This window comes from Apaloderma vittatum, unplaced genomic scaffold, assembly GCF_000703405.1.
Source record: "Apaloderma vittatum isolate BGI_N311 unplaced genomic scaffold, ASM70340v1 scaffold4719, whole genome shotgun sequence".
NCBI classification, from domain to species: domain Eukaryota; kingdom Metazoa; phylum Chordata; class Aves; order Trogoniformes; family Trogonidae; genus Apaloderma; species Apaloderma vittatum.
Window position 1 is genome coordinate 19,355 of NW_009734496.1, and position 8,933 is coordinate 28,287.

Genomic DNA, 8,933 nt, shown 5'->3' on the forward strand with positions numbered 1-8,933 from the left:
GGGGTGGATGGAGCCTTGAGTAGCCTGATCTAGCTGAGAGGCGTCCCTGCCCATGACAGGGAGGTTGGACTAGATGATCTCTAAGGTCCCTTCCAGCCTCGGCCAGTCTATGATTCTATGATCCTGTAGCTCATTTTTTGGTAAATATAAAAGTCATTCCAATATTCTCTTTCAGGTCTATGTAAATTTCAATTTTTAAAACTCCCTTTTAAACAAATAATGTGTTAAACAGTACATAAAAGCAAAGATTTTCCAAACTTAAAATTGCTGAAAATAAATTATGCAGGCATACTCACTCTGGCATTTTTTCGGATCTTTGCTCTACTTGTTCAATGAGAGTCTATGCAATAAAAAGGAAAAAAAAAAGCATTATCAGTAATTTTTTTTTCTAATAATGGGAAATCAATTTGCAGTATTTTCCACGGACACAATATGCAATCTTTGGACATTCACACTTGCACAATACCCAATTCTTACATTCACACTATTAATAAATTCAACCCCCATTTTCATAGGTTTCTTTTTAACAGTTAGCTGCCAGCCTACTTACTCTGACTTTGGGAGCAGCTGCTCTGAACTTTACATAAAATAGTGTGAAGGCATTGTCAGAATTTGGCACAGCTGAAGGATCCTGAAAGAAGAGATGAGAAATTGGTTAAAAAGGAAAATACTATATTTGGCTTTTACTATTTAATGGCCAAGATAATTAGAATCTAAAACAGGGTATTTGTTCTTTATGCTTATACTGCCAGTGGAACAGCTCTTTGACACTTTCCATGTAGAAAGGGATGCTTGTTTCAGAACTCAGATAAAGCCAGATGGAAGAACAAAACCTAAAAGTTTGAACCAACAGCCTCTACAGCAGAAGTAACATTTGTGGTAATTACAGCACCGTCCATTAGAGACAACAATTTCCTCTGGACCTGCCCCAGCGGTAGTGATTGTCGCTCCTTAATCTGTAGAACTAAAACGGAACAAAAATTCCCTCTTATTTGCCAGTCCCAGGGCACAAAAGTTTCAGCTCTCATTCAAGCTGTGACTGGAACGCCACATTTTGAGGCAGTTCCCCCTGTAGTTCTCCAGCTTAGCTGGACAAAGGAGCTTGAACTTAATCAAATTTTAGCTTTAACGAAGCAGAGCAAAGACCCAGTTTATCCACTAGGCTTGCTTCCCCTTATCCCTGTTGATGACACAGAGAGAACCACATGGCCTTCCCCTGAAACACGGCGAGGACAGGAAAACTCTTCCACCTTCTGCACTTCCTACTTTCAACTCTGTGAGAAACTCAATTGTCCTTCTACAAATACAGGAGTAACAAAAAACATCTGGATCTCATCAGTCCCTCTCCAGTCCTGACAAGACCTCGTATTGCATTGCAGTAGGAAATCACAATGCTTGATCCTGGCTAAAGAACACCAGCCCAATACTGCCCTTCCAGCAGAAGCAGGTAGTAGATGTTTCAGAGATATGTGCAAAACACCCACGAAACGCTCATGTAGATGGGAAGGAGAAGGTCATCTGACTCCTAAGAGGTCCTTTCTTTCTGACTTAAAACTGCTAAGCAGCAATTCAAATCAAAAAAAAGATTTTGCTTCTTTCTGTAGACGTGCTTATTAGGAGATGTTTAATTCTGCTCGAATTCAGCTCAGTCACAGCAATCCACTGGCATCAAACCAAGCTATGATACTTTTTATTAAAATAAAAAACAGCTTCATAACAAAATGAAAACCGTTCAATGCCACTTAACCAAAATCTTCACTCCAGAAGTATCCTCTAGCAAGTTTCCAGGAACACTCTCTAAAATCCCCTCCTTTTAGGTCTGTCAGGTCTCAATTGCAGCCACCGCTGCTGAGCCTGGGGCTTCCCCAGTGCCTCCTGCTCTGCAGCCTTTTAGAAGAGACTAAACTGAAAACTAAAAATCACTAAATAGGACTGGGTTTTAGCTCATACCCAGGACACCTTTCAATTTCACTGGTTATCCTTCACAATAACAAGCTTCCCTGTAACAGGACTGAGCATGTGGCATAGAGCTATTAACTGGAGAAAGACAGAAAGCAGGTAGAAAGAAACATCCCCCTCTCCTTTCTCCTCAGATAAAATATTGCAGCGTGAGACTATGCACATTTTAATGAGACCAATAAAAACCTCCTTGCTCATCTTTATGCCTGAATCCCATTGGTACTTTACTGGGAGTCAAGCACCTCACTCTGCTCCATGACTCTCTAACACCACTGTCAACATTTTAAAACTAACCAAAAGATACTGCCAAAACCAAGAGGAATCCGTGACAGTGATTCTCTGCAGCAACACAAAGCACTGAAGATTTATGAAAAATATTTAGATGACCAAGGTCACCCCAAAATACTTACTGGAATATAATCCTGGAAGAGTCACAACATGAACTCAAGAGTTGTTATGCATTAACAGTTTTTATCTGACACCCAGCTCCTGTACACACTCCTCAAAGTATTCGCTGCAGACCTTCTCCCTGCCTGTAATAACCCACATCCAAAACAGATCCCCACAGCACTCACATTTCTCTCTTGTGCTCCCTCCCCTCCACCTTGGCAACACGGACAGTGGCGTGCGCCGCAGCCGATTCAAAGAAAATAAAAAGAGAAGAAAACCTGATAGTGTTACAACAGACATTTCAGTACAGCTCGAGTTACCACTTACAGATTCACCTTACCCTTTTCATTAACTGGCTTGTGAGGTTCTGTAGCGTATTCACAGTGTATGTCTTGATAAGGTGCATAGCTTTAGAAAGGCATTGTTTAAACTTCATCAAATATACAGGATAGTCTTTAAAATTTGGCTGAAAAAAAAAATTTAAAAATCCATTTTTAATACAAGCGAGGGTCAAAATTTAGTAAAAACTCCAAATGATCTTGTACTAGCTGCAAACTAAAAGCAGTACTCAATAAAAATTAAGCAGAATATTAAGTATATTCAGTGAAAATTCCTTAAGTTTATAAACCATCATCTTTGGTCTCTTACTATATTTGTCAGAGGGAACATTTCACAGGGAAAAAAACAACACAAAAACAGTATGAATGCACAGTTTTTGAAACTATTAAGATTTAACTAAAACCAATACAGAATTACTTACATGCGATGAAATATATGCAATACTATCATCAAGCTTAGCCAGCATGGGAATGAATCCTTCACTGTTCACAGAAAGCGTAGGAGAATTTAATTTCTTTGAAAAAGAAGACAAAGCATCGTTGTAAGGAACCCAAGTAACTTACTGTCATTGACAAAGTTCAAAAGATCCGTACACATCCATTCTCTAAGTTTATTATCAGGGAAATAATACTTACCGTGTTGATGTTTTCCAGCTCATTAAAATAAGAAAGTTTTTGCTGGATGTTTTCAGCCAGGTCAACAAGTTCTGACTATTAAAAAAAAACAAACAAGTGAAAGAAAATCAGTAATCTAGCGAGTAGTTTGAATACATATTTATATAGAAAAATCATCCTCCCTTTCAGCTCTCAGCACACACTATCTTTAGAAAACTTAAAACTAAAAAAAGTACAACGAAAGATTCAGAATACAGCACTGCTCACTTGCTCTCTCTTACCAGAGAAAAACACATCACTCTCAAGAGTATTTTTAAAAATACATATTCTACAGGTTTGTCAGCATTTCACAGATACTACTGCTTACAAACAGCAACTCTCTCATCAGAAAACCACAGAAATCCTGTATTTCAGGACTGGAGCCTTTAGGAGTTCTCCCTTATCCAGTTATGCTAAAAAGACCTTTTCGCTATATCACTGCTGGAGCAGTCCATGAGGAGAAAGAAAGTACATGGGAAACAAGCTTGTATCTTAAAAAACAAAACACAACCAAAAACTCCAAAACTTTCTTTTTGCAATAACCAGCTCAGACTACTTCTGTGGGTCATACAAATTACTAATCTCAATAAAGTTTGCACTTGTCAGGCATCAGTTACAAAAGCTCCCCTCAGCTAGACACCCTTCTTGCTTAAAGTTTATATCATCTTGAACATGTTACTGCACAGACCCTGACACCCTAACTGCAGGTGAAACACCAGAAGTAAGGTCCAAAACAAATGAAGGCATTGCCACCACGGCTCATAATTTTTCCCAGTCTGATAAAACAAAATAATCCTTTTGTTTATGGTATCTTGGCAGTTTCCAGTACTTCTCCCATCAAAGATTACCTGCTCTTTCAGAAGTTGTTCACAGGCCTCATGCAGCGTTCCTGTTTTCGTGGACACAAAAAGATACTGTTTTTGCAGCGACTCCAGGTGCTGAAGGGCACTATTCACATCGTTCAAGATAGCATCACACTGCTCTTGAAAGCCAGACAAGTAATCCCTCATCTGTCTAGAAAAAAAAAGCAGGGAAAAAAAAAAACCCAAGAGAGAGAATCAAGAGGTAACAGAAGTAAAATTTCACCTGCTGTATTTACAAACCCAGCTGTCTGCAGGGACATCGCTACTATCTTTCCCTCTCTAGGAATAAAATACCACCAGCATCAAGCAAGACTTGCATCAATAAGCAGAAGTTCCATGACCCACAGAAGTAACAGCTGTGGGGTTTCAAACAGCCACTGCAGTAACTCCATTTCCCCGACATTCCTTACAGGAAGCCTAGGCAGAAAGCAGCAGCATGCACCACAACTAGTCCAGAGCACATAAATACTGTCTAAAGGGAGGACACAAACGTAGTGACTACTGCAGGCTACTGCCTGCAGTCAAAGTCTCCCTGCTTTCTTGCAACAGAGGTGTTAATTTGGGTCTCTTCTTCTAGTAGGAAATTGAAAATTATATAGAAATTATTTTTACTCACCTAAAGTAGCTGAAATTATCCAGAGAATTCAAAACTTACTGTGAGGCTTAAGTGAAATAGATCCAGTATCTAATGTCATTGAGTTTGTATCTACATTGAACCTTAGACAAACTCCCAATGATTGCTAAATATCTGCCCAGCATTCAGCTTGACTAAAACATCATTTAAAATTACTTCCTCCTGGATGCTGGCTAACACTTCCATACTCTACTTTACTACATCTAAAGCAGCAAGTAAAACCACAATTTTCCATAGCCACATGCAACCCTTCAGCATACAGCAGGCAAAGAACTTACTCATTTTCCTCCTGATTGTCTTGGCCTCCTGCAAACAATTACATATTGGCCACCCTACAAACCATTCTGCGTGCAGAGCACACTGAAGTACCTGCATGCACTACTATGAACACACCAACGGACAAAGCACAAGGATACTACTCTTTTTGGGTTGTTTACGATCTGTTTGTGGGCTTAGTGTATGCTTAAACCTCTGCTTTTAACAAATTTCATGTCCTCAAATGTCAGAGCAAGAGATAGACCAAAGAAATGCAGAGAAAAACAGAAGAGGGGAACACAGCATCACTTTCTGGCCAAGGGCAAGTCTGAAGTCTCAAAATCCAAAACAGTCTCCAGAAAAGCCACAAGCAGATTTGGCTAAGCCACTCAGCTGTACTTCAGACCCTTTGAGGAGTAACTGCAAAAGTCAGCGCGAAGGCATTCTTCTGAGCCTGACAGTTGGACAAAAACAGATGAGAATGCCAAGTCTCAAAACTGGAGCTGAGCGAAGCATCAAGGAACGAGGGGAATGCAGATACAGCGTCACAGCCACAGTCACTGCTGAGCAGAAATGACTCCCAGTCACACCTGCCTACACAGCCTCACCCTCAGAGGATGCCATTTCAATAGCAGCGGCAGTTGAAAAAGGACATAAAAGCTGTAAGATTACCTTTGCCTACAGCCCTGTCTACAAGCCAGAAAGAACTTCGATCTGTCTTAATACACGGGGCAGTTCAGAAGGAAATCTGTGCCCCTTTTAACTGCTCTGCCACAAAGGCCCTCACAACGGGAGTGCAGCATACTGCCTTGAAAAATGTCACATGTTCCAACACGATCCCACATTTCCTGCCAGCTGAATCCAAAAGCGTGCTAACATTATATGGACAAGATGAAGTCCTTCAAGGTTTACATTTTTTACAGTGAAAGAACTGAGGAAGAAGACGTACCTGTACTTGGCACCTTCGTCTTGATCCATCTGTGCTTGTACCTGAGCAAACCAGGAGAAGAACTAGAAGAGATTTTAGGGTGTGAACAATACAGGTATCAAAACCAATCAATTAAAACCAAAGAAATCAGACTGATGAAATGAAGATGAGCTTTTGTTAAAAACAGAGCTGTTTCAGAACTTAATTATTAAACAAGAAAACAAACTATAATTCCTCATTGTAGGCCCCTTCCAACTGAAATACTATATTCTATTGCTCCACAAAACTAAAATGGGTGAATTTCTTCAGTTTTTCTCTGCACAAGAACAAGGCTGTCACTTTAGGAAGGGGGAGAGAGACCACGAAATTCTTCTATATGATGAGCAACACCACCTTACTGAAGAAGTGCCTTAATCTCATGTATGACTCCACACAAACTGGAAAAAATATCTGTCACTTAAGAGCTAAGACATTAACTACTTTTTTTCCCTCCAGCTTTCTTTGTGAAAGAAAAAAAATTAGCAGATCCCCCAAAAGCTAGGCAAGAGACACAGGAACTCATGTAATTCTCCGAAGGGAGTTACTGCAACTTGGAGGTTATTCAGCATCACTGACCTGCTGTGCTGTTTCAATTCTTTCATCCTCCATGCCCAGTACGGCAAATCCTTTCAAGAGGACATCCTCTGTGGATTCTGGCACCGCAGCCGTCAGCGTAACAGCCAGCGACGGGGATGTCAGGCTGCACAAATCTTCAATTGGAAGCTGCTCACAAAAATCCACAAACTTCAGTTAGTGAACTTACTAAGAACTAGTCCGTTCAGCTCAACCACAGTAACACAATCCAAAGCATTAACCCGAGAAAATTACAGGCATCTGCTTTAGAAGAAGCAAATGTAATGGATGTTTTCATAGAATCATAGAATGGTTAAGGTTGGAAAGGATCTTGAAGATCATCTAGTTCCAACCTCCCTCCTGCTCTGGGCAGGGACTCACCTCTCCCACTAGACCAGGTTGCTCAAAGCCCCATCCAGGCTGGCCTTGAACACTTCCAGGGATGGGGCATCCACAGCTTCTTTGGGCAACTTGTTTCAGTGCATCACCATTCTCACAGTGAACAATTTTTTCCTTGCATCTAATCTAAATCTACCCTCTTGCAGTTTCAGGCCATTGCCCCTCGTCGTATCACTACAGGCCCTTGTAAAAAGCCCTTCCCCAGCCTTCCTGTAGGCCCCTTTCCTGTCCTGGAAGGCTGCTATTAGGTTACCCCAGAGCCAAAACATTTCACTTTTTTTTTTGGTAAAGCCAGAAAACATTATACAGCATTTTATAAATGTCTGTGTAAGAACAGAAACTGAATGTAGATGTACCTGACATACTGAAGAGCTATACTTTAATTTCCAATTTAACTATTTCTTTACGTAGAGAAATGCACTAAAAAAATATCTGAGAAACAAGAGTTCAGAATACACACAGAAAGAAAAATAAATGCCACCATTGTCTACACGAGATGACAATACCACCACACAGGAATTGTCAGATTTTTTTTGCCAGTTATTCAGAGAAAATTCAAGACTTAATATGGCCATAATTTATTCAGGAAATAGTGTTTCCTATACTTACAAATGCTTTCCCATGAAGAAGTCAAACTAAAAAGAAAGACTTTTTTAGAAGACAGGTGATTGCTTTGCTGAACAGGAACTTACTGGCCTCAGTAATTTTTTAAACAGGAAAAATATGGAAGAAAGTAACCAGAGAGAAAGTGTATTTATGCATGACTGGAGACCATCAATTAGCTTACAGGAAAGAAAATAATTCAAAAACCAAATATCACTATATACTGGTAACGTAATACCCTTTTTAATTCAGTTGATGAGTAAACTATGTTTTCTATTGCTGAGACCAGTAACATAAAAAAAAGAAATCACTACTTAACTACAAACTGGTATTTCTCTAGAAAATTACTCACTTAGTAAAATACTCACTGTGGGGTAATATTACTCCAGCACAGAAAGAACAGTCAGGATTTCAACTATTTGACAAGACATACTGACCTATCTTGTTCAATTTCTGCATAGCTCTCACCCCCACTCCCCAAACCAAGGCAGGACCTTAGCTGGGGAGCCAGAGTTTCTCTTGTGTGGAAAAAATCAAGTCCATCAGAGTCTGCTTTTTCAGATCACTGTCCTAATCCACTTCATCAGGAGCCAAGACCTGCTGAAGTGCTCAATGTCTTGGCATCCCTGTTGTTCTGACTGTCAAATACAGTACCTGCCTTGCTGCAAAGCTGGTTTAGATCCTTAAGAACATCTTTGGATAGAAGCACATCCTGCTACAACCATTTTGGACGCCTGCCAATATTTACTTTAGTACAGTGGCATACAGCTTACACATATAAAACAAACAAAAAAAAAGCAAGCAGGAAGACTGAAGTGAAACAGGTGCATTACAGGAAGAAATTGCTTTATGCTCTCCCTTTTGTCATTTTGACCTTTCAGTCACTTGCTGAGAGCCAGCTTTGTTGATTTTATGGCAGTATATCTTATGCTACAACTCTGTTCAAATACAAAAGCTCTCATGAAAAGTGCAGTTAAGGAATGCACGCTTCACTCCCCTTTTGCAGACAAGGGGAACATTCACAAGTAATCGCTTTGTCAGAGCTTCATAATTGAGCGGGAGACCACGTCATCCACAGCAATGACAAGTTATTAAGCTTTTCCCTGCTATTCCTGGTTTTACACTGCTCCTTGAGCCATCTGGAAGTTGTACCAGGAAGTAACACCGGGGCCAGCAGCGATGCACTGGTGGGGATCAGACTAGAGGGGACCCAACTCCGCGACTGACGCTCTCAGCTCCAGGGGGACGAAGCCTGGCGAGCTGAGGGCAGTGGCACGGGCGGGCAGAGTGAGCCCCGC

General features: G+C 40.5%; 1 protein-coding gene across 1 annotated transcript in view; it reads right to left on the reverse strand.

Moving 5' to 3' along the window:
* The window catches only part of COG3 (component of oligomeric golgi complex 3), a gene marked incomplete at both ends in the record, with an annotated part of 25,478 nt that extends 18,695 nt beyond the window's left edge, over positions 1-6,783 (reverse strand). Inside the window, 8 exons of the mRNA XM_009876293.1 lie at positions 297-340; positions 551-631; positions 2,690-2,815; positions 3,110-3,202; positions 3,324-3,398; positions 4,190-4,355; positions 6,043-6,104; positions 6,637-6,783. Of these exons, the coding sequence (XP_009874595.1) occupies positions 297-340; positions 551-631; positions 2,690-2,815; positions 3,110-3,202; positions 3,324-3,398; positions 4,190-4,355; positions 6,043-6,104; positions 6,637-6,783 (794 nt within the window). The remainder of the gene's footprint in view (positions 1-296; positions 341-550; positions 632-2,689; positions 2,816-3,109; positions 3,203-3,323; positions 3,399-4,189; positions 4,356-6,042; positions 6,105-6,636) is intronic.
* Positions 6,784-8,933: the final 2,150 nt, after the last annotated feature.